This window comes from Parus major, chromosome 3 (assembly GCF_001522545.3).
Source record: "Parus major isolate Abel chromosome 3, Parus_major1.1, whole genome shotgun sequence".
In the NCBI taxonomy this organism is placed as follows: Eukaryota; Metazoa; Chordata; class Aves; order Passeriformes; family Paridae; genus Parus; species Parus major.
The window spans coordinates 53002265-53029420 of NC_031770.1; the positions used below are offsets into that span (position 1 = coordinate 53002265).

General features: G+C 36.0%; 1 protein-coding gene across 8 annotated transcripts in view; it reads right to left on the reverse strand.

Annotated features, from left to right (window-relative positions):
- ZDHHC14 (zinc finger DHHC-type palmitoyltransferase 14) overlaps positions 1–27156 on the reverse strand; it is a 132502-nt gene that overhangs the window by 77874 nt on the left and 27472 nt on the right. For 6 of the 8 annotated variants that reach the window (XR_004496399.1, XM_033512731.1, XM_033512732.1 and 3 more), the window contains one exon: positions 1785–1957. Coding sequence is in view for 7 of the 8 variants with exons in the window: in XM_033512731.1 (XP_033368622.1) it covers positions 1785–1957 (173 nt within the window). In the remaining variant the exon portion in view is untranslated. The remainder of the gene's footprint in view (positions 1–1784; positions 1958–27156) is intronic. The other 2 variants (XM_015621222.3, XM_015621220.2) reach the window with 1 other exon arrangement.

Sequence of the window (27156 nt, forward strand, 5' to 3'; positions counted from 1 at the left end):
TTTAGGTGAGTTATCTGAAGAACTTGTCTAAAAAAACCCATAGTGTTAACCTTGCACCCCATCTTCACAAGGCACCTCAAGCTGAAAGGTACAGCAAGTTACAAGGCAATCCAGTCTGAATGATAGTTTTGGGAAATCTAGTCTTCTTTTCAATTGCAGGAGCCATTCAGCTTTTCATGCTGCTCGGATACCACTCCATTAAGATACACCTTTTATGGGCACACTAAAAAAATGTATTGTAACAGTACAAAAATGTTTCTTTCTGTTTCCATTGTTGAATCCAGAATCACAATTTTAGGGCAGAATGATTTCTTATAGCTACATAGCTTGCTCCTCTATTAGACTCAGCCCTCATGCTTGGGAACTCCACATTTACTGGCACTGTAATTCTTTGCTTCAGTACTTCATGGACCCTTCTTGGAAGAGTACTGCCTTTGCTATTGCTGAGGAAAAGTCAATGGCTTTGATCAGCTCAGCAGCCTCAACCTCTGAACAAGTATGCAATACTATTTAAAAAAAAATTGATAATTTGTAAACACAAGTTCTGAAATTGTTGCATACAGGAACATTTTGACTATTCTCTCTAGTATTCAATTTGTATTTTTAGTTTTGTATTTCACCAAAACTCTGACAGATGACAAATTGATGATAAAATTATTGTCATGAGTTGCTAATTTGATATAATTTATTTCCTGACATAGATCAATGTTTCTGTGAACACAGGGCAAATAAGCAATTCCTTGAACAGGAACCTGTGCCTGTGTTTTGGACTAAGGGTGGTACCTTATTCTGGGTAAAGAATTCCTTGAAGGAGATTAATAAAAGTAAATCATAACACTGGTAAGGAAAAGGTGCTAAATGAATGCTTCATTATATTTTTCCATATTTTTATGCACTTCTGAAATTCAGATGAATAGCAAATGTTTTAATACTTCTATCACAAAAAGCCTAAGACTGCACTATAATATTAAACACCAAGGATGCTGCAAGCATTTCTCTTGTGCTTGCACAGACTTGTTACCCGTCTTTTCAATGCTCACATGTGAGCATTTCTCTGAAACTGCTTCAGGAAAATGGGATTTCCACTGACTATCATATCAAAGCAGATATAGTAGTAGTTATTAAGTAGTTATTAAGGCCGAGTAGCTTACTAAGCACACAAACCCACTATTTATAAAGTTCTGCAAACTCATCCTGTGTCTTCCTATCCAGGTGGCACATTTTAGTTATTCAGCATATCTGTATCTGGAGAAGTCTCACTTACAGAATTTAGTTAACAGTGCTCTTCCTAAGTGAGAATGGTTAAAATCTAGCTCTCTATGCTGGCTTTACTAAAAAAAAGAAAAAAAAAAGTAACTGTGTTAACATACAGTAAAAATGAGACTTTTCTAACTCTTTTGCAATATAAATAACATACCTGAATTCAGTTAAACTCTGAGGATACACTGTTTTAAAAATGCATAATTGTAGAGCTTCTACACTGTCAGCTTTCTTGCCAAAAACACTTTGAAAACTACTCTCTTATGTACCACAGAGACATTTCTACCAGACTTGCTGAGAAGCATGTACAGTATACCTATCACTCTAAAAGGCCAGGACTTTGTTTACTTTCTTGGTGAAGAACTGATCAATCTTTCCACAGGAATCACTGCAACGTCATCTGACACTACAGCTCCAGAACAATCCCTGTGGCAAGGTAGGAGTAACTCCTCCCATGAGCAGAGCAGCACACTGCCTTCACACAGTACATGCACCCTCGGGAGGAAAGCGAAGAGACAACAGACCTTCAGTGTTACCTATTTGTCTCTCTAGATCTGCTGCCTCATCTGGTGTTGCGCGGGGGAGGACACCAGGATCACTGAAACTAGTACGCAGCAGGGTCCCCATCACGAAAAAGAAAAGAATCCCACCAATTGCAGGTATAGCAGGCGTAATCTTCTCTGACAAATATGGGCAACTGGAAAAAGAAAAAGATTAAACAATCAACAACACATAATGCAACTTGCTCTCAAAAACTCTTTACCTCTATAAATGTACATGAAGAATTCTCTTTCTTCACTTGATACATTACTTGCCTTGGAATGTTTATTGAAGCTGAAATTTCTGTTTATGTGTTCATGACACTTCTGGAATTTTTCATAATATGTTCAATATAATAAAGGCATAAGTAGCATAATAATGACCTCACTAATATGCAATGCTCATTTACATAAGAAGATAAAATATTTTTATCACAGGATAATAAGCTTATATATTTTTTCACCTGCTGCCCAATTACATAAGAGTAAATTGGGCAGAGAGAGAAAAGGGGAAATAAGCTGAAGAAGCCCATAACATGAAGAAATAAGCCATACTGAAATACATAATTAAGTCTAAAAACACATTTATCATCCACCAGAAAGACAGTGCTCAAGAACATGCAACACATTCCTTTAATAGTCTTGATGTATATCAGTATTTTAACACCTCTATTGATTTTCTTCCTTAACCCATTTCTTCTAACTTAGTAAACTTGTTTACTCATTTACAAGGTAAGAAGAACACAAATGGGAGCTCAATACACCTGTGAGCAAACAATCCAGGGGCATGTCTATGGCAACATCAATAGCCCTTGACAAGGGCAAAGATGGCTCTGTGTTCACCAGATTTACAGTATACACGCAGGGTTTAAGACTGGATTACAGTTTTAGCAAATTTTCCTCTGTGATTCACATATGATTAAATCAAAATGGACAGAAACACTGGAATCCAACCAATACACAAATGTAAGCATCTCTTTACAGCTCTGCAAAAAGAAGGGATATGAACACTCAGACATTACAGAAGCATTGCACCATCTTAGAAAACACACAGGCTGAAGACTCTTTTCATAGCTCCTACATTAAGTACATGTGGATAGAATACCAAGATGGCTTTGCATACTTGTGACATCTATGTAAGAAGTCATAAAATAAGCCTAAAAACAGAAGTCAGAAATCAACAAGTCCTAGGCCTTAGGGCTTCATCTAAAGTTTCTGGGTATCAATCAAGTTTAATTAATATTGTCTTCCCTATTTCTGCTGACTGCCTCAAATGATGATTCAGACGTGAAAGCTTTTGCACTGCAAGTCAGTTAACCTCAGTGGAATGTTAACTCTGAGCAAGTGATGACAATGTCAGCTCCACTGTCCATCACTTCTGCCAACAGGATGGGGAGAGAATGGAAACACTTTTCATACCAGCTGCAATGTAGAAAGCATTTATCTGCCTGCATAATCCTTTAAAAATACTTGGGGGTTTCACCAAACTTAGACGGTTTCACGGATGCAGTGAGTCCATATACATGGTGCACAGCATAACAAGTGGAAATCATCTCTCCCTACATGAATGCAATACCACTGTTGCAACAAGTTACCAAAGATTAAAAAGCCAACTGGGTATTAAAAAAAGACAAGTGCCAAGAGATACTGTGATTTCACATAACAAACAGACTGTTGAAATACTAGGAAACATCCTTCAAATGTATGCTTTTAGGAAAATCTTCAAAGACCCAGATTTATGAAATCAGTGCTAGCTAAAGGAAGCAGCAGCAAGATGTCAGCCTTGGTAGCTATAAGCCTCGCTCCCCTCATGTCAGGAGAAGCCAGTCAAAATGAACAGCCAAAGCTTTCATACCGCATGAATGTCCTACTGCTCAATTTATTTCTTGCCACAAAGGATTACTGAAATCAAAACTACTGTAATATGCTCAGACAAGAGTACAAATAGGCTGCAAGAATGTATTTTTAAAAGGATTAGAGGGAACGTGTACATTAATGAACACTAAATATAGCACAGTTCCCTCACTCTTCTATTGCATTATTCATTGCACGTACCCAAGAAATTGCAACTGTGCTGAAGTCTGTTGACCAAACAAGAGCTGTATGTGTGTGAAAGGTAACGTGAGATAATCTCAGGGTAGCATAGTCGGCACAGTACAATTTTGACACTTGCCAACACAAAACCAACAGTGGCATTACATACACAAATTCTCACTGATATTCACAGGATGGAAACTAAGGGCCATCATGACTAACATGTTTCCTTTTAACAGTAACTTCATATGAAATTGATAGAAAGAACAAATTGATGTGCTGAAATACTAAGAAAGCCCAACATTGCTGAAAAGTGACGTTTTCAGCATAGTAAAAAAGCATGAAAAAAATCTGTTTCCACGTTGCTTAATCAAGTCCATCTGCAGTGAAAAAACCCCCACTCTCAAAGCCCTGTACAATCTTCACAACAAGCAAGTGTGAAGTAATCTGCTTTGCCTAAATTTTTCAAGATTTAACACATATTTTACCAACTTTGACCTGGAATTAATTCAGCAGTAATGCAGAAAGATTAATGGCATCTTCGGGAATAAAAACCAAGTAATATTCCATCAATTAAAAAATTATTTAAAGCTGAGAAACCAGTCCTTGCAGCTCCTTACAGAGATTCTGACAGTAAGTCTGGGCAGGATCATTTAATACAGTCTGATTTATGTACAGACCATATAATACTACATAGGCTCACAGAGAGCTCAATGACATCTCTCCTTTAAAAACATCCAATTAATTTTTTAAATACTTGTGAACTAAATTTCAAAAAAACCAAACCAAACAAAAACCAGCAGATAACGTTAAGACTTCCTTTTTCTACACATTTATTTTTAAAAAATGGAGGAAAAAATCTTACTTGTCCTGAGTTATTAAAAAATCCATTAAATGTGACTTTGAATTAAAACCATAGATCATAGCTTAAAATTGTGAATAAATCTGTAGAAATACACTTGCATATTTATATATTTTGTATTTGCATGCTTATATAACAAATGTATTTGTACTGCTACATTAAGTCAATATTATTTTAAACACTTCTAGTATTACTGCTTTTAGAATTGTCAAATACTGAACAGAAAAAGATTATCCCTCATGTTTGTTCAGATTCCTTAATTAATTTAATTGACGATGTATCCCTTCAGGCAACAGCTCAGATATTACAAGAAGTATCTTTTCTGGAGGGTATTTTCAGTGAGTTTTTAAAGCAAACATTAGTGGGTATTTCCTGACAACAAATTTCAGAATTTTCCCTGCAGAGGGACTCCCTGTGCAGAGACCTGCCCACTGCCAGTAACACTTTGAGATAAACAGCAGAGAGCTCCAGGACAAAGCTCTGTCCTACTGCAGAGCAAGCAGTGACAAACCTTTTCCAATTGGCACTTGGTAACTACTAGATGTGAACTGACGTCCTCAGTCTACATCTTAGACAGGGTAGAACAGTTACTTTTAATCAGCATCTGTAAGGATAACAAGTACTGACTAGGTCTATCCCAGAAAAAACATTTTTAGAAAATATTACTAGACCACAGACCCCATTAGAAACTGTTACTGTGAAAATTGCTTTTTCAGACAAAAATGTTTGGATCCACATACTGCAAACTATAACATAACCTGAAGTTTGCAATTAATTGAGAACTTTGATACTTTTAGCCCTGCTTTTTTGCTTCGCTTCTCAGCTGCTTTTTTGAAGCATCATGTGAAAGTTCGCATGAGTGTAGGAGGGAAATAAAATCTGGTGGAAGACTAGTCTGTCACAGCTCGATAAAAATAAAAACACCCTGGCACAGAAGCGATAATTATCAAGCATCACCCCTGTGAACAAAGGATGCAGGAGAAACACAAAAGCAACTTTTACCACCCAGCAGCCCTCCTTACTGTGCAACCATGCTCCCCGTGGCTACTGAGATCAGCAGTAAAATACATACAAGAAACTGTGCTGAGGAGCACGCACAGTCAGAGTCCTACAACTTTCAAGCACTGTCATTAGAAAAGGGGAGGAAAGAGAAGAAATCTCTGAAGGCTGTTCCTGGAAAGATGAAGACTTTTCCTGAAAGGTTCACTGACAGTTATTCACTGATGGGGAGACTCAGTAAATGACAAATCTGTCCAGTAGAGGCTGAGCATGTATTAAAAAAACCAAAACAAAACCAAAATTCAAATTTTGTACACTGAAGATTTAAATTAACATTTGCTCAGTTGGCAGGTAGAAAACATAAAAGTACAAATTTCATGCTAAGATGAAATAGCCCCAAACCTACAAGCTTGGCTTGCAGGACTGTTAAGAAGATACTCTTATGTCAAGCTTTTCATCAATATAAAACTCTTTGTACCAGATATAAAATATGTGTAACTCTAGGAAAAATATAATATAAATATAGTTGAGCAAAGTAACATAAGGAAATAAAATTATTGCTCCTTGTCCTACATCATCAACTTACTGTTTCTGCACATACTGCCCGTTTAACATGCCCATGGCTATTGGCATGCAGGTGATGTCCAACAGAAGAGAGACGGCTGGTACTGAGCACCCTGGGTTCAGTTCCACATGTTACAAGTTAACATCAGAATGAGACTGGGCTGCCCAAGGGGTTTGTTGTTTCTCCTTCTGTTCTTATTTATGGCTCCTCTCAGCTTACCCTTCCTTTCAACTCCACTGCATATTGCTCCAAGCCACTGTCCCAAACTTCTGCCCTTATGCCAACACAAATCTTCGTCAGGTTCTTTTGTGAGCAAAGTTAGTTTACTAGAATGTATGAAAATGACAGCATTTTGTTGACTTCTCTTTCTGTCTAAACAGACCAAACATGTACTTGAAAAGGATACTGGCACAAAGCAAGGGAGAAAGAAGCACACATGAAACTACAGGGAGAGGGAAATTTGGACATTGGGATGAGACCTCAGTTCAGCAGCTGTCAGTAAAGTTTTCATTCAGACCACAGCCTCTTGTGAAATCATGTTCTAACCTTGACCTCTTCCAATTTAGAGATGGCAACAGAAATACCCATATATAGACAGATTAAAGGCAAAGACTCTGGGCTAGAAGAACAAAAATAGCTTATAACTTATTTTTCTAATGATAAGTTGCCAGTACAAAGAAAGCAGCCAAGGACATGCATGAAGAACAACACGGGCAGAGGAAGACTTAAAGATGGGCAAAATGTGAGGGCACAGCAAAAACCTTGGACGTTGCTGCCTGATAAAGAATTTATAAAGATAAACATGACAAAGAGAATGATCAGAGTGAAATAATGTCACTGTTGTGGCGTTCAGAGGGTTTCCTCTTTTTACTTGTTTTTTTCTGAAGAATGCTGCTGGCACACAAAAAATGTGGTATTATTTGAGTATAGATTAGTCCAAGTATTTTTACATGAAATTCCTAACAAGATTAGCTAAGGAAGTTTTGCATTAGTTTCCTACATCTGCCTCATTCTTTTGTACAGCTTCTTAAATCCCTATTGAATTGTTTAAAGGGATATTAAGGAACACACAGACTAATTTCAATAAGATTTGAAATTTACTTCTAAAAAACTAATTTATTTCATTATGATTTTTTGTTTTGAACATTCTTTCGAAATCACACACTCCTTCATTTTACAGTGGTAAAGCAATTTTAGAAACTTACTTGATAAAATACAAGACAAAAAGCACTCTTCTGAAAATTTGCCTTATTTCAAATTCAGGATATCTGGAATGCTGCAAGCATGTGAAGATTTCAGAAAACAGAACAGTTGTCAAACAAAAGGCAGAATGACAACAGGAAGAGAAGCAATAGCCAGAATACTACCTTTTCATCATCTTAATAATCTAAAATATTATGCCCTAATCAGAAAGGCATATTTATTGAATGGATTCAGATGAGAGGCATTTAAATGTACCATTTAACATTGCTTAAATGCTTTACTAGTTTATTCTCTATTTTACACTATTAGATACATTTTTTAAATAGGTATTTTTTCTATACTTGCTCTATTTCTTGGGGATAACTCCATCTAAAATTAATTCCAATTGAAAATAATTTTTAAGTGGAAACACATATAAACTAATAGTAATTCTAGTATATAACTAAGTATCCTAGCCTCTACCAGCACATAGAAATGATTACTTAAAACAAAGAAGATTAATATGATGAAATAGCACAGATTACTGAACCAGCATGATCCTTAAACCTAATAAGGTAAGTGCTTTATAGGTTTTCTCCAACCTATTACAAAATAAAATTAGCTTAACATTACCCTGAACAGCAAAAGCTCAACAACTGGTCTTCAAAGTTTCATGTAGAAACTGGATGCAGTTTGGTCTTTAAAGCTGCTCAAATCCATGAGCAATTACTAAGAATGAGGGACCGCAGGGACCTCTCTCCTCTGGTTCAAACCTGCAAGCATTCAATGGAACTCCTTGCAGCTCCACTGACTCCATTAATCTGCAATGCATTACCATTGAAATAAGATTTACATTGGTTGAATTCGAATGCAGGAATTCAGATGAAGCAAAGCAAGCACTGTTGATTATGACATTGTAAAAGATAACCACAAACTCTCTCCTATAAGTAAAGGGTTTAACACAGCAGATATACGACAATCAAAGTAACAGCTGCGCATGAACTCCCAATTTTTATTGCTACATGAATTAACTCTAATGATACTCTGTCAAACTTCAAAGGTGGAATTAACAAAATGCATAATGCAAAATGAACCTATCTCTGAAAGAGATGTGGTTACTGAAGTTCCTGCAAGGACAATTATATTTTACTTTGTTCTAGAGACAAGGAACATCTTTGTTTTACAAAACACTGTTTAAAAAATTTTGATTCCATCGACTGTTGGCCGAAAATTTCCAAGCAAGATAGTAAGAAAATGGGGAATATCTACCAAACTGGTAGATACATCAAGTGCCTGACTCTTATGAAATGTCAATGCAAGTATGTATCATTAAAAGACAAACTTAGAAAAGGCATAGCTTCCAAACATGCAGCAAATTGAAGTCTTGCTTTATTGCTATTTCCGTTCCCTGATGTCATGGGCTAATTACTTACTTGAGAAACTAAAAATACATTTATACTTAAATTTTCTAGTTTTGCATACAGTGCAAGGTTTGGTTTTCAGAGTGTAAGACGATCAATCAATGAATTTGAATAAAAACATAAGCTTGCAATTTCTTTTAAACAACCCATATAGAGCACTTGCTTTCCTGTTGTGCTTCATATCGCTTCCTTATTATTTTTTATTATTTCCTGTTATGTGATTTTATAACTAAACCATCAGGTTAATCCCAAGTACTAATGAACTGAAATGAAAACTGTGACAAAACAAGCGGAAATGCATTACACCACAACTAAGTCCCTAAAGGAGTGTGAGTTTCAAGATGATTTTTCACAGGATCCTCTGGGAACTGAAGCACACACAAAAAGCTCCTGCCAGTTATTGAACTCTGAGCTTTCAATGAGCCAGAGTTTGTTTTCACCCTCCCCAGTCTATAAAGTCTAAAGGCTAGATGTAAAGCCTAACTCTTGCTAAAGGGCAAAGGCCTGCCAATGCAATCCCTACCTCTGGCCACACTCCACTGTCCCTTACCCTGCATAGCACAAATGAGCTGGCTAACATGAAGTTAAAACAGAAGAATTGTTCTTCATCTGTCCCCTTTTCCAAACAACAACAAAATCTCCAAAAAACCCACAAAACCAAAACCACCAAACTCAAGAACACCAAAACCACCAAACTCAAAAATGTCCCAAAAACATTCCTTTCATCAGTTTCCTAAACAATTTAATTCACTGTGAAATTAATGGGTGCTAGAGAACAGGTAGGAACACACAGAAGGCAGGATGAAGTTCAACTGTGATTTCTAGATCCATTCAGCTGCTATGCAGAAATCCCACTCAGGAACAGCAGATCCAGTGCCTTATTGTCATGATTTAACCTGGGAGGTATCTAAACCCCACACAGCTGCTCATTTACCCTGGTTTATTTTTTTATTTTTTTTTTTTTACTATTCTTTTCTCTGCAGTTCTCCATATTACAAGTCTTTTGTTCGGAACACACAAACGAACTTTCATCTAAAATACAGGAAAAACATTTACATCTTAACTTCTCAGTGAATGCCACTATAATAAAAGCCTTTGAATATATTTGAAAAGCAGATATAGCTCTTCTTAGGACTCCTATACTAATAAAAATGGAGAACTGATAATCCTACCCACCCTACACAGCAAAAGTATATATCACATTGTTATAAATAAAGCAACTGGAAACATCAAGGAGGAGGATAAAACCAAGAGAGCTTAACCTCCTCTTCCCCAAAAGAAGCAGAGCTGAGCAATTCAGCAACTTGATTATAAGAAGACTCAAGAGGCTTGTTCGTAGTAACTTCACAGCCACAGGTCTCCACAAGTGCTGGAGTTTTACCTGAAATGGCATCCTTTGCTCTCTCCTGCTGCCTCCTCACAGTCTCATGTGAATTCTCTTATCCCACACTAAGCACTCATTGGAGAGGCAGACTGGCATACTGCAGGCTACCTCAGATTGAAAAAACTCCAACAACTAATTTGCACTCATGATTCCAAAGCAGTGCCAGATCTCCATATCTAAAAATGGGTCAGTTTAAATATACCAACTTGCAAAGACCAGCTTGAGGCAAATCATTTATTTCATAGAAAAAATAAAGCACACACAGTGCTTCATCTACACAGAGAGCATCACCACTACAAATATTTGGATTAGCAATATAATTGAAACAGCTAGGAATAGCATTTTACTGTTTGCCTTAGAACCAAGATTTGGGTGCAGGTCACAGAAGTCCAGGCATGAGAAGTTTAAGAAATACCCTACAATGAAAGATTGCTTTGAAATCACCAGAGTTTAGTAATGTCACAGCATTTAATTACCTTCAGGGATATGTACAGAAAAGACTCCACTGTTTGAGTAATGCAACACTTCTGTCAGAGCACCTCCTTTTTTTGGAAGATGTTTAAATGTTCTTTATAGACTAATATGTTCAATACTTATCAAACCTAGATAAGCAAGTTCAAATTGAAAATCAGTGGCTTTATCATATTATACTTTTCTCTGTACTTCCACAAACACATGACCATGGGGCACTTTCCTCTTGGGAAAGGCCACTGACTGAAATTATTAATTTCATATTCTCTTCCTGTACTCTTCTATAATTCACCAATTATTTCTACCATACATCAATTCTGTGATTTAAATCACCTGTTTAAATAATAAAAAAACATATTCCAGCATGTTTTCTCTTAAGCCATCTACATCAAGAAATACATATCACAGAAAAATAAAATGGAAGTTATCACAGAAATGTTACTTCAAAAATTAAAAACTAAGGATGAAAATAATTCCTGTTAATTGTTTAAAGTTGAGGATATCACAGAAGATTCCATAGCAAGTGCAGGAACAAAAAAATTTCCACATTTAAAATAATTATGTTCTTCACACAAATGTCAGTCACTTAAGAACTACAGTTACTTTACAGTTATATGCCATACAGTAACCAAATATTTTGACTGCTAATGCATAAACCAGATCTGAATGCAGAATGAAGAAATGCCCAGTTTTTACAGTTTCTTAAAAACATTTTATTCAATATTCCCACTCAGTTTTAATTTTTTGTCATATGCAGATTTCCTTTTCTACTGTTTCATTGAGATTTTCAAGCCTCTTCACAACTAATATCCAGTTTTTTCCAGTAATTATCACAACCCCTAATTTTAATGTAAACCAAAACAGGATTTCAGGTAGGGGAGATTAACAAACACAGGATGTTACTGCTATCCTTCTTTGAAAGCGTAATTTATTTCTTCAATTTAACATCTATTTTTGTCAGACTGCCAAAACTAAAAATTGTCACAAGAAGGTGAAGCAAAGAAAAGGTCATTGTTACATCTACTGAGACTATAAATTTCAAATTCTTTTCTTCTTCTAACATTTCAATTATGCAACTTGTTAGCACCTGTATACAACATGATCCCCACTGAAAGAATACTTCTTTTTGCCAGTATTTATACAGACAGCTTTGGAAGTGGAATGATGTGAACTCTCTACAGCCATGAGAATCAGAGAAAAGCTCAGTTGGAACTTGCTGGAACTTCAACACAAGATTTATTCTCTATCTTTCCACTGTCAAACATGTTCTGCTGTCCACCTTCCAGTTTCAGATGCTGACATAAAAACAATTCCCACAGACACTTTCAACCATGCAAATACCACACTAACTGTTGGTCTTCACTTTGGCACTTTCACATAAACAGGAAACCAGTTGGACATGAAGCTAAATAGAAATGGAAATCCTCTGAATACCTAAAACAGAGATTGCAACTGACTGTACAAAATGACATCACATTACAGCCTGTATCTCTGTACTGCACCATCTCTAAATGTACATCACCAATATGCAACCTATTTCACTGAGTCCTACAAACATTGAGATTGTGAGCCCCACCTTTTGCCCTGGTGCTTTCTGTCTTTAACCAGTTTTGCTGCTTTGGCCCCCAGTCCCTCAGACACTCCTGACTGAGAAGCTGCCTGGGACTAGTTTGGATAAATTTGGATCCCACCATTGTTCAATTTATCTGAGGATATTTGCAACTGAATTTAAAGAGAAGATGCTACCATGGGTTAATCAGTGGCTTCATACACAGCAACACAGACCATAATCAGGAGGAAGATCCAGAGCTTGGTAACTTTCTACAGCCTTCCTCTACTTTGTCTTCTGACTTCATCTCTTCTCCATGACAAAGCTTGCCTTTCAGGTTAGCAGAACATACTACAGCCAAAGAGATGAGCTACATGGAACTAAGAAGCATTTTGATTGTGTCACTTCAAATAGCTACATGAAATGAAAGGATGAATGCCCAATGTGTTGCTCCTCCTTCCCTTCTGTGACCCTTACATGATAACAAAGCTCAGGAGTTTTCAAGTTAGTGGCCAATTTCTGAATAGTTTTTCTATGGAAAGGTGCAACATAATGGGATTTATAGCATTTTCTGTCTGCAAGTGCTCAGAAAGGAGCAACCTTGGTGCATCCTGCTCCTAGTTCTAAAAATTACACTAAAGCTCACAGTGGATAAATGACAAAGCAAAGTGTATATCCAACACTGCAGTAGAGTAAGCAACCTCTACAAATAAAGGACAGACCAGTAGCACAAGCTGCTGTTTCTTCACAGGTTTACAAAACCCCTTTTTCCTAGACCACTTCCATTCTTTTCTCATACTGGACAGTTTGTCAGATACATTTCTATTCTGTCCATGAAGTCAAAGATTACAAGGATACAGAAGAGTCTAATGAGATTTTGCTGAATGGATGAAAAAAGGACTGAAGACTACACATCTTATAAAAACCAGACATTATCCTAAACCACACTCTAATCTAGAGAGAAAATTCTATTTCAAATGTATGTTAATTAAAATGCTAAACATTACATTTTAGTCCTGAACTGCAATACAGCATTAATATCCTCTACGTCCCAAATACATACTAACAACCTTACTTAAAACATGCAGAAAATACTAGGGCTGGAGGGAAATAGAAGTAAACATTCAAGAGCTAAGAGTGCAATTATTCTATTCAGAAAAGCAACAAACCTTAAAATAGCAAGCAGCATGGCAAATACCAAGTTGCCAGTATAGCTGTATTCATCCTCCCAAAAGATTTTAAATGCAACTACTCTTGAATTAAAATTCATAGCCATGAATGCATATAAGCCCTATTACTGGTGTCTGAATCCTCATCAACACTGAGAAATACTAAGATAAGAGCTCTCTGCAATTTTTCAGTCTTTTAGAACAGTAAAGAGCCATTAAAATGTAACAGTCCACATCTGCCAACCCAGAACAACTGCCAGGCTTGTGTTTCACGCTCATGTACTAAGCAAAGGGTATGATTATCTCACTGTGAGCATCCTCAGGACAGCACAAATCTCCTTCTTAGAACATGAACACATTCTGCTGCTTCTCAACAGCAGTGATAATCATTCATAGCATCTTCAGATGCATTTTGTTCTGCAACCTAAAAAAAAAGTAAACACTTGTTCTGAAAGTCTGTCCTACCCTAGGGTAAGGTCCCAGGAAAAAAGACAGCATTTGGGAACACGATTAACACTGAGTGTAATAGAACCTAGTAACAATATGAATCCAGTCTTTGAGAGAGTTTTATTAATTCAGACTTTATTAACTCCTTCTCTCTTGTTTATGGAAACATACATACAACTGACAAAAATAATTAAAACATCTGTAGGCACGCTGCCCTTAACAAAAAGCTCTCAAGGTACTTCTCATATGGTAGTGAGGAACTAAATTAAATATTAAATCTTTATGCCAAGGAAATCTGCAAAATAAGCAAAGGGCAAACAAAGGCCCTGGTAGCATTACTGGCCAGAAGAAGTCTATCAGAGTCAAACTGATACAGGGAAGTGTCTAGACTACACAATAAGTACTGAAAATATTTTTAAAATACATCTTATAAACCCCCCAGTTGCTAATATGCTACATTACAACCCTACAGTGCAATCATCCCTATTTTTGTATATGACATTATAATATTCATACTAAAATTAGGTAAAACTATACATGCATTTCAAAACAACAAAGAAACATTCTTTATTTTTTTAACTACTCTGCAGTCAAATGCTTGTACCTTAGCCAACCCTCTGCAGCTGCTTCAACATCATGCCAATGCCTTCACTTCCTCAGCTTTTCTATCCTTAGGAAACAATCTCTGGAGACCTAAAGAGTATTGCACAAACAATACTGTATCCTCCAACTGTTGCTAAATGCAAAATCCATCTTTCTTCTTTTGTTTCTTTTGAAGGACACTGAATATGCGCACTGGACTTCATTTTTGGTTGATGAAATCATATTTTATTTTCTTTCAAAAAGGAGACAGGTCAACCTAAGAGAGACCCATTACAAAAGAGGTCAGAAACAGTTCAGTGGATGGGGCAAGAGACCCGGAATCTGTAAAGCTGGCTTCCTGGATGAGCCAGCATTCTGCTGCCTGACCTTGTGCAAAGGCAACTCACCACACGATGATCCCTCCTTTTCTAGAGCGTACACCTATCCAGGACACATTCAAGACAAAATTACATGCCAAATCCCGTATGACTATAAAAATTCCCCATGTTATTTATTTTTATTGCTGATTTTTTTGCTGCCAGTGAACCCTGATGATGGTCTTGGACACTACTGTACAAAAACACTGTCCAAGAAGCAAGCAAATCAGCTGGAATCTCTAGGTAATACTGAAATACGAATAACTGCTAACAGGAAACACTGCTTGGCGTACACAATACAATAGGGGAAGAAAAAGGAGGAGGACTTAAAATAGTAACTCCATATGTTACTGAGCTGATTATTAGTTGTCTCATTAAAAAAATACTATGATTACAAAAAAGATTAAGAAAATTTATCAATCCAAAAGGGTTTCAGCTTCTCCTAAAGAGACATGGTGTTTGTCCTTTATATGCTTTATAAAATGACACAATTCAGCTTTAAACAAGAACTTTACCGGTTTTCAAATATATTTAATAGGAATCTGATGCTGATAGACACATTAGGAAATTTCTTTCCAAGTATAGTCAGCCCATCTTTGTCAATATTTTAGACAATAACTCTAAGGAAATTACTTCAAAGTTCTGAGGGGTGAAAAGTTTCTAGAGATACCTGATTTCTTCTTTGTTCTGTGAAGTAAATGATACTGAGAAACAAGTGTGTTTCAAGAAAATGATTTCATTCAAAAAAAGCCCTAGACCTTCTGAATTTCAGGATCTGAGCCTTGAAGCAATCAGATATTATCTATTTGATACTGTGAGGAATTGACAGTAGTCCATACAGACCAAAGTAATTTCCTCCATCACTAACATGCTGAGAGTAACTTTTTGTTGAGAGTCCAAATGAAGCTCCTCTTCCTCTCAGCCAGCTTAGTCATTTCCACTCCTGCCTTGTGCTGACACAAATGTTCCAGCGAGTAAGTGCTAAAGTGAGAAGTGAGATGGTTGTTTGTTTTTAAAATTGCTAGTTTTCATTGTTTAGATTTTTCTGTGACTTATTGTTGATTGTCAATGAATAAATGATCAACTTTCAAATATCTGAAATAATACTCATGCAAACTGTAAACACAGCTACAAGACAGAAAAGCTTTGAAATATTTTTAGGGAAAAATCACACACCTCCATTTAATTTGAGGCACAGCACAGGGTTGACTCCAGCACAGTAAGTACCATGTAGTAACACTGAACTTTAAAGGAAAGCAACAGACATTCACAGTCAATATGAATAGGTTCTATTAATCAATACTTGCAGCCCATTATAACAGAGCTGACTGATTAAAGAAATAAGCTAAAGTACATGAAAATCCCTAGCCCTTTCAACATTTTGCTCTTGAACTCCACAGAATTTTACAGAGAAAAGCTTTTTGAAACAGAAATCCTGATTTCACCCAGCCTCATCAAAACACTTACCTAAGTTAAAATAGGTCATCATCTGCAGAGATATGAACTACATTTACGAAGTAAATTCTACCATCACCATTTTGCAGTATGATTTTACTTAATAGAACTGGAATCTTCTTGAGATAGAACAACAGTTAAATTGTTAGCATTGATATATATTCTCCATACTGTAACATATCATTAGTGACAACACTTCAGTAACTATATAATTTCTAGGCTTAAGTAAATTATAAAATAAACCCATGATTCCATGGGTAAAAATCCTACTACATTGTCAAACTTCCCTTATTTTTCACTTTCTTTAAATCCTGAATACAGACATCAGGTGTTTTGCACCTTCTACTTGCAAGAAAAACACATCTCCCCATCAGTCTCTCCGGCATTTACTGTTAGAAATCTCTGCTTAAGAAACTGGGCAAATCTGTATTTGTTCCCAATGCCTGTATGAGTTGATTAAATCAACTCCAGCAAACACAGAATAATCACATGAGCCTAATCTAAAAGCCAAATGTTCAGTGCCCTCTCTAAGATGACACAAACACCTCTAAACTGGGAAAGGATTAACACTGGAGCGGGACTACAAATGGACTAAGTAGTGAAGCTTACCAACCATTTGAGCTGGGAAACACCAAAACACCTTTCTTCAAAACTAACAGCTTTCCTCAGCTCACAGCCCTTTCCTGTGAACACAAGAATCCTCATGGTCAGTACTGAAGATTCCTGAGTGTCCTTCCACCCACCATACACATTAGCCATGAGACATGGATAGCAGCCATAAAAACAGCACCTTGTGTTCACAATGAAATTAAACTTTTATAAGATAGCTGTCCAGGGAAGCCTCTTGATAAACAGTTCTTTTAAATAAAGATGCAACCAATATTTTTATTCCTACTTAAGTAACAAGGCTCAGCACCTGACAAATGCTTCAACACTGCAGACTCCAGACAGAGGACAAATCTCTGTGCTCAGCAGTGAAACATCTATGGAGACTACACCTGAGAGCCTCATTTTACAGAAGGATGTTGTAGCTCGGTGGTTTCAATTATCTCAAACTGGCAGGAAAGAGCTATATTCCAGTGTTATAAGCCTATAATAAAAGAGAAAAGAATCATTTTGGGGGGAAAGGCATTTTCAATGCAGCACTGACTGAATAGCTTCATTTTTGTTCCTTTCAGCAATGCTTCCTTTCCAACAAAAGCAAATTTTGAGTGACAGGAAAGTACATTTCCCTCTCTGCCCTGCAGCTCACTCTGTGACTGTGCAATCAATGGCAAAGTCTGAAACAGGAAAAAAGAAACCCACCAAAACCCAACAGTGCAGAGAATGATAAATGCCATACAAAAATGTATGTCCTTGTATGGCCTGGAGCTTCAGAAAAGAAAAGAAAGATCCTTGAAGAAATGCAAACATCCAAGATACAGACAATCCTTAGTTAACAAGGTTTTTTTCTTCCAAGTATCGTACTAACTACCTGTACACTACCACTACTGTTTTGTTAAGGGACATGCTATTGTGTAAATTGGGTCAACACAATGGCAATGACCAGCAAGTGCCATCTTGTTGACAAAGTACAAAAATACATTCCATAAAAATCCCCACACAGACTTTTATATATGATACAGGTGATACTTAAGACTAAATTTGTATATTATTTCAATCAGCAACACTTCTCCCAGCCCTTTTTTTCACTTGGTCTAACAAAGCAGAATGGAAAGAAACTATCAACTGCACTTTGGATTTAATCATGTCTCATTCACACTCAGAGCTGCATCAACTTAATTAAAAGCAGGACTGTAAGCAAGTTGAAGCAGCTTTATACCTTATAGGTAATCACCCAATCCACTTTAGGTTAATTTATGTGTAATTCAACTCACCAAAGCAAAAATGTCTAGCAGAGGCAATAGGAAGGAAATAAGGAAATTTCCTGTGTGTACAAGCTGTAACTTAAACTTGTTTTTGCATGAAGTCAGTACCCAGATTTCAGATCTTGGAGTCCCAAAGAGTAATAATGGAGTTTTGGTTCCCACACCCATGTGAAGCTAGATACATAGACAAAGCATAAAGAATTCTCCAGCTACAAGGACAGCAAAGGAGCCAGTATAGATGGGGACTGTAGTCACTACAGAAAAGTTCATGAAACAACTGAATCTGAACTGACTTTTTCAGGAGAGGTTAGAAGAGCAGTAACAGACATTTGCATTTGAATATATGAAGCTTGGAAGAGACAATGTGAAAAAACAAAAATAATGGTAAGGATAATCCAGAAAACTGAAAAAAACAAGCATATTAAACCAGAAATTAAGTAGGAAGTTTTTGTAACAAGTCTAAGAAAGTAGTTATATGTTACAATATGAATAGCAAGCAATAAATAATTGCATTTGTGAAACCAGTTCTGACAAATAAAGACCTCTGAATTTGCCTTAAGGACCGTAAAAAGTGCTTTAGAGTGCACCTTGATTTACTCATCAACTGAGGCAAACTAGTAATACTTGCAAAGAAATTCCTGCCTTTTGTCCTATCCAGACGAACATTGCCTAATTTGCTCTTCGCAAAAACACCTGCACAGTGTCCCAAACCCTTATTCTGCTCCAGATTGCCAAAAACCTCTACCTCAGGTAAATCATAACAGGAACTCACAAAAGCAGAATAACCCATTAATATGAAAGACAAAGAATAGAAAGGAATTTCTGAAGAACATAATCCACTGCATTTGCCAATACAATCACACTTTTACCACAGTTGCTTTGGCAGTTTAGATTTTCCACATATAAGTCAAAAAGCCAACATGAAATGCCTGACCCTTTATTTGACAGCCTGCTTCAATGTTGGTTTTTTTTTCTCAAATTAGTACACTTTTTAAAAGCAGATTACTGATCCTAGATAACTACTACACTAAACAACCCTAATTTACTAACAGGGTTGTTATGAAGCAACCTTTTTTTAAGCAAACATATAAATTAGCTTCACTAAAAACAGCTGTTTACATCTAATTTTATACAGAAGAAAAATACAAGTGAGTCCTACACAAGATAAACCAAGGCACACATAAAAGTAAACTGATCTACAGATTACAGAAAGTGATTGATCCTGTAAATTACCCCCAAGCAAAAAACTATAAAAGTCTGTATCTTTGGCATAAAGCAGATTAAGTGACTTAGAGAAAGTCTAGACTTGATTAGTTATTCAAATTTACACTTTTTTCTAAGAGATAAAAATATATTCCCGACGAACTCCTGAAAACCTGGAAAAAGCTAACTTACATTAAATAATAGTCTTCTTACTAATGATTAACTTGTATAAAAATAGCAAAATTCTGTCAGTAAGAAACTTTTAATAATAATGTTAAAGCTGCACATTTAAAGACTTTTAGCCAAAAGAATTATCCTCATCTAAATTGTTTAATTTATAGGAAACGATTACTAATCCCTAGATTAAGAGAGGCATATGATTAAAAAAAAGATCAACCAGGAGCTGAGGCAGAAAATTATGTTAACATTTTTTACTGAAAGCTTCACAAGAAAGGATTTGTGCAGCTTGTAAGAAACTTATTCAGAGTATTTATAACTTACAATAGGCATATTGATAAGATATTATGCAAAATATGAAGGCATATTCATAAGCCAAAGTTGGACAAAAAGTCCAACTTCAGTAAAAAGAATTTTAAGTCACCAAAATGTGCAAGTGGGAAAAGATATGTTTAAAAGGTGAGGTCTAAAATCTGCAAGACCCAAAAAAAACCCCACAGGGCAGAGTTCAAGGAAATCTGATCTCTTGCAGAGCAGTGTTGGTAGCACAGACCAGCAATATGGTTTGAAATACTCAAAATTAGGACTTTAATGTAGGGTGTTTTTGGAAAATGACTGCTCTGTAGCATGTCTCAGCTGAAGAAACTGCTGCCTCACTCCTTGAAACAAAGACTTGCATTTCCCCAAAACTTATTAAGTTTACTATTCTTCCAATACCTATTTTCATATTCAAGCTTTGCCAAGGCTTTGCAAGGGTTTTTACAGCCACTCATTTTGATATTCTCTGGCTGAGCATGGAATTCATCCCCAGCAGACAACCAACACAAACAGCATTTAAGGTCTTTTTTTCTAGTACTACATTTGCTGTCTCACTCCTACTTGAAAAAAATCCTGCTGTAATAGCAGCCACTATTGTAAAGCAGTAAGCCATTAAGTCATCATTTTGCCTCAATATTTCATTTTGCTTCCTCAAAACCACTTCAGAATGTTATTTTTACTCATGGTATTGCTAAATACAACTACTAAAAGCTTAGAAAAAATGTTCATTATAAATAACACAAATTTCACTCTCAGCACAACATTACATCATTACATTGCTACCAAAGCAATCAGAAAAGCTGGCAGTCACATACCAGATACAGCAACAGGACACATCAAATCCACAACACATCATGTTGAGTATCATTCAAACTCAAGGAGTTTTTTAGCTAAAGAAACTTTAAGATTAGCCCTCTATTAATGCTTCCAAAGGTGATGGCCAAGGTTACAGGACTTCCAACTGAGATTAGATACCTGAATTGTATATAGGAAATTATGAGCATCTTGACCGCTCGCTCTAACAGGCAGCTTTCTTGGCAAAACAGGGAATTAAAAATGTTTTGCACTAAAATCCATCCCCTCATGCAGTCACAGAATTTATACAATCTCTAAACTCTTCTGAAATAGCTGCATGTGTAAATCTCACAAGCCCCTAGGAATTTGCTAGACTTCTTTGTCTTCACATGTCCTGAACAAAACCAAGAATCTAATATCAGATACAAGTCTGTACAGATTCATATGCATACATCCTTATACATATGAGTGCACAAACACATACATACACGTGTATTCTGACCCTTGTGGTCCCAGGGAGCTTTGAAGTGCTTCCAGTGCAACTGTACCTAGCTATGGAGCAATCCAAAATCTATTCTGAAGTTTTATCTCTGAAGAACAAAGACAGGTGACACAGGCATTAGCTAGTGCAGGGGAATTTGAGAAATCTGAGGAAGGAAAATGAAAAAAGGTTCAAAGCAAAGGCTTAGCACTAGCAGTGCCAGAGTCATGCTTTTTTTAAACCAACTGTAAAAAGCTGACCTGAACCTCTACAAACGGGGAATTTGACAATACACTGAAAAAATAATATATTAAAAGCCAATATAAAAAACGCTGCCACTTCTAACATTTGCTAGGTGTAAGTCTGAACATCAGTGGGAGTTCATTCTGACAAGAGATTTATAGCCATATCTTCACACTATGGTACTACTAATCATAATCTATATGGTACTCTAAGGAATAAAAAATATATTTGGCCTGAGCAAAGCTGGAAATTCTCTCCCAGGACATCTGATAAAGCAAACTCAGAAGAAATATTTCTGACATTGTTTTCTCTCATCAGAACTAACTATTCCAATTTAGTAATTGGTTTAAAACCAGCAAGTATGTTGCAGAGAAGCACTGATAAGATTAAGAGAAGGTGAAACAGACAGTGCAATTCCACAAGCTGTAACAGTCATATTATTCTTTGGCCTAAAAAAATCCATCAAAAAGAAAAAGTTCTACCATAAATTAAGTCCATCTTCAAAAAAGAATAAAATTAAATTTAGAATTGAAGTATTAAAAAACCCAAATATATAAAAATAAATTCTGATTAGTGCACTTAAATCCACTTTAACTTTGCAACAGGAGTGATGCATTCCAAACCTCTCGATTTCTTTGACCGTTTTTCAAAACAACACCAGGTTGTGAAGTAATTTTTTTTTTTCCTTGGCTAAAAAATGTGCTATGAATCATCAAGAAAACCACTGCACAGCACTTCCTGAGCTCTGCTAATTCCTTTCAGACAAAGAACAGCAGTTTCTATCCTTTCTGGAGCCACATTCAGTAGGGTCAAGGCACTTCAAAACATCATTACAATTAAACCTGTTCTCTGTATACATTTATACAGCATTAGCATATGACTGTAAATTCACAACTCCTCTGTAAAGGAATTTTCAAGAAAAGACTTTGCTAAATTTGTGCCAATCTTCTACTACAAGTATTAACACTATACAAGATGAATAAAATTGCCAGGCTGCAATCTACATTATGAAAAATAGAAAGGAAAAAATGGCACAGAATATCACACAGAAGATGAAACTGGATGCAGACAGATGAAATGGTTGAGAAAACAGGCAAAATTTAAAACATTAATGCAACACTAGGTATTATTGAAAAACTAAAGAAGCCATACTTTAATTTCTATAGAAAAATGAAATTTTTCTTCATTGTGAGCTTTATCCTCAAAATGCTTGAAACAAATTTTTTTTTACTGTTAAAACCACACTCTTTTCTGAAAGCTTCACATTTTTGTATGAACTGTATCAAAAGCCTTAGATCAAGGATGAGAGAACATTTCAAAAACCTTATTACATGCTGGTTCTACTCAAACAGTGAAAACAGTAAGGGAAGAAGCAAAGATGTTCCTGAATGGCCTCTGCTTTCTGCCTGGATTTTTTAAGAGGAAATTTCTTTTAGAGAATTTCTTTTTTATTATTGCAATATTGCCTGTTGCCATCAAATACTTCCCCGCAAGATTTATATTAGCCCACCAATTATGTAGCAAGTGTTCCCTTATCTGACAATGCACATTTATTTTACTCCATGGTTGATGCTCCATCCCTGCAAATGCTCCTGGCCAGGCTGCATGGAGATTTGAGCAACCTGCTCTAGTGGAACGGGGCTGGGAATAGATGATCTTTAAGCTCTCTTCTAGTCCAAACAATTTAATGATTTTATGATCTCTTTGTGTATTAAAAGCCACATTCTTTGCTTTTAAAGAAAATAAAGTTATTCCTGTTACTTTTCCTTTAGAAAGTATATATTCTGTACTACTACCTGCATCAATACTGATGAGAGTATTAAACTCATGGGGGAGTGGAGAAAAAAACTGAACAAAAAAGGAATAATACTAATTCTTCATAGTAATCTCTTCGAAAATAGAATTTTCCAAGAGTACTTCATAGACATTTACAATATGCAACCAAATATTTTGCATCTTGACATACCTAATCCAGGAAAAAAATCTCCAAAATACATTTCCTTTTCCTATGTGCAATCACAAGACGTTAACAAGTTTAAGAGCTGAAACTTGAAAAAAAATACACTAGGAAAACCATTCTGACAAAGAATATGTTTAAAAATAAGGACAGGAAAGAGGCAGAACTGAAGAGTGGTAAGAAACATTTGAATAGAAAAAATATTAACAAACAGGCTGATAAATATGTTGCAAATTCTGACATTTCTGTTATGTAGAACCTTCAAAGACAGCACAGCATGTTACAGCAGGAGGCCCTATTTGAGAGCTCCAGTTTAAATCATCCCAACTAAAAAATCTCCTGCTGGGAGATTTTTATCTGAAGAACTTAATTAACAGCAAGTTTAATATATGGTCTCTAAAGTATACTGTTGGTTTTCATACAGAATAGCAAAATCAAAACAAGACAGACATAAGCAGCAAAGGGAATGAATACTGTTTGTCTCACAAAATGTGTATTTTCTCTCCCCCTTTCTTCCCACAGGGTGGAAGGGAGAGGTATGAGAAAACACAGCCCTGCTGAACAGGACATCCATCACACAGAGCTGACCCACCCTGCTGCAGGATGGTATCAGATACACTAGGTTCTTTCCTAAATACTCAAGTTTCTTTTTGGATGCCAAAAGGGTTATTTCTGGAATTATGAAAATTTTACAAATCTCTTCCCATGACCTTTCTGACATTCAAGCTTTGATGAATAGCTCCCACACTAGATTGCTCATTCTGAGAAGAAAATTTCATGTTCCTTTTCCTTGGTAGCAGATAAATTATGGATTGTCTACAGCAATGATTAAACACAGTTTACAAATACACTGGCATACCAGTCATTTGTTCTTAACCCCAAAAGCCTGACCTTTTTTCTGGCATGACATTTTTCTTTTCAACCTTACAATGGCCCTTGTCAAAATCAACTTTTAAAAGTTGTTCCGTTCCATATCATACTCGTGTCATAGGTCCCGCAGGCTGTAGTTACACAGCTAGGAACAGACACCGGGCCTAGAGTAAAATCAAGCTGCAAAATCAAACACTCCGAAGTCAGCAAATGTCAAAGTCATTGCCAGAAGCAATGGGCAAGATGCCTGGGAGCCTTGATCTGCCCTTGCCCTGTGTGCATGCATTATGGAGAGTTTTTATTTATAGAATTACATCCTACCACCACCCACAAGGCTGCTCCTTGATTCAGTTAAAAAGAAGAATCAACACCCATTTACTGAGCAACTACTCAGTAGTTTGTTTTCTTCTCAGCATTTGAAATACAGCTTGAGACCTTCTCTACTGAACACTATTCAAGTTTTTGTAAAAAGGACTCCTTAGTTTCCTGGTGTGGTATTCAATAATGCTTATAATTGCATCAACTAAGCATCTTACAAAATACTGTCCTGAAAATACATCCCTAAAATCTATAAAGCATTACCTCAAAACCTGAGATGGAAAAATTCAGGCACAGAAATGCAAAAAAACATTGAAGGTTTGGGTGTCAAACTGAATCACTCAGCAGCCTAAGTGTACTTGCATAGTGTTTTTATTATATATAAAAGCAGAATTTTGTATTTACTTAACACAAAATTACCATTAATTCAATTGCATATGACAGCTCAGAGCACTTTTCTTAGTTAAATTCTAGATTCTAAGTCAACCCAAAAAATCCCACAAGTAATGACTACAGAAATTCTGGTTTTATGAGAATCACCAAAAGAAATGTGGGAAATGTAGGAATACTGCCCAGATCTCAACACAACACTAAGCTCTACTCTATAACTAAATTCTAAAATAAAGTCATCAATACGGCTATTAGTCCCAAGCTTCTCAAATACATATACTTGGCTGAAAAATGTAGGTCACCATACTAGAAATAAGAGGATTACCTATGAAAGGCTGAAACTTTGTTCTGAGTGGGGGGAGGACATACAACATGACTAAAACCAAACCATACAACACAGAAAACTCAACTAGTGTCTACCAAAACATACATACCAAAAGCAATTTTGCACTTTAATGCAGTAGCATGCCTGACAGCAATATAATGAAGGGAATGGAAAATAACACCATATTTGAAGGCCTATTAATACTATGTGGGTCAGAGTCTAATAACCCAAAACCTGTATGAAAAGAACCCTCTCACAGGAGTCTGCAAAGCCATTAGGGATTTTGTCCAATGCCAAAACACTTTTTCAGCCCCCATACAGTACGGGGATTGATGAATACTAGGGACATGAATACCTGACACAAAAAAATAAATATAAAAATTCAACTCTTGTAGAATATTGTGGGGGAAAAAAAAAGCTAGACGAATTATAGATCCAACCAGTACATGCTCAAAAATAAGTATGAGAAGTTATTAAAGTCTGTGGCAAATGTTTGTGCAATTTCATTCTGATTACACTGTTTAATGAAAGCTCTTTACCACAAATTCAGAGCGAAGATAATTAATAAAAAGCTGAAATATTTTTGCTTCTATCAATTAATTTACAGAATTGTATTAAAATATTTGTACTAGATAAAACTAAAATAAAAACATTTGTGTTCAAATCAATTTGTCATTTCTGTACTATACTCATATATTATATGTAAAAGACAGGGCATAGCACAATTTCCAAGCAAAAAAAATTATTAAAATGAATTAAGACAGAGTGTATGGACCTATGTATATACTGTGTACATATATACATTCCTATTATACAGCTGTTAAACATGTTATCAACCTGAAAAGTCAGGATCAATTTTAAATCACTGCCATAATGCAGAAGTACATTTTTTCCCCTACAAAAAAGGAAGTGAAGCAATCATGAGAGCAAAACTAGCACAAAAAGTAGAGTCTTCTCAATCCCTTGATATCTTTAAACGAAGGATGGATATACTTCTGGCAAATGCATTTTAGCTAAGCACAAACTGAAACTGCATTTTGGTCAGTTAAGTCAAAAGGCTCATTATCAAGAGACCTGAATGAAAGAAAGACTTCTTGTATGTAAAGGATACCAGACTTGGAAATTTAATGGTCTCTTCTAGCCACAAACTCCATGAAGAACTCTCCCAAAGAAAACCACGTAACAAATACATTATTACAACCAATTTAATCAAGCCCACACTAGCTAACCTGAAAGTCCATCACTATCCTCTTTACCAGAGGTAAAGAGGTGTTATCCACAAGGTAGAATAGCAAAATGAATCCGCTACACATTCTCCTTCCTTATATTCAAATTCAATTTGCTACGTACCTGATCATATTTACTCCTCCATCTTTGTCTCCCACACACACACTGATGTTCTTTTTTAAAGAAGGTTAAATAAATTAGGAGAGCAGCCTTGGGTTGTTGTTGTTGCCTTTAGGGTTTTTTTTCTTTTTAATTACATTCTCAATTAAAATAATTTCTGTCAGCAGGCAGCTTAATATAATATTCAAACCATGGCTATTTACCAAAACAGTAACTGCCTCTCACAGCTCCTAAAGCAAAGTCAAGTTCCCTTAAAGGACAGAACTGTACAGCACTTTGGCAGCAAGCAAAAAAGACTTTGCTTGTATATACAGATTTATATTTACATAAAATTTTTGAAATATGCTTACTCTTGCTGTGATACATAGTTATCAATATCTCTTGCAAGAGAAACTTACAGCACTAAACAATAAAGGAATCACTTTAGAAAAATTTTGATCAAAATTTTGATTACTTTAGTGATCACTTTAAATAGCTATCATTAGGCTTAAAAAGCACTAAAACTAGCTGTGGCCAGGTTCCAAAACGTGTTTAAGGTGTCTCTGAATTTCTATGGATTCCATCAGGA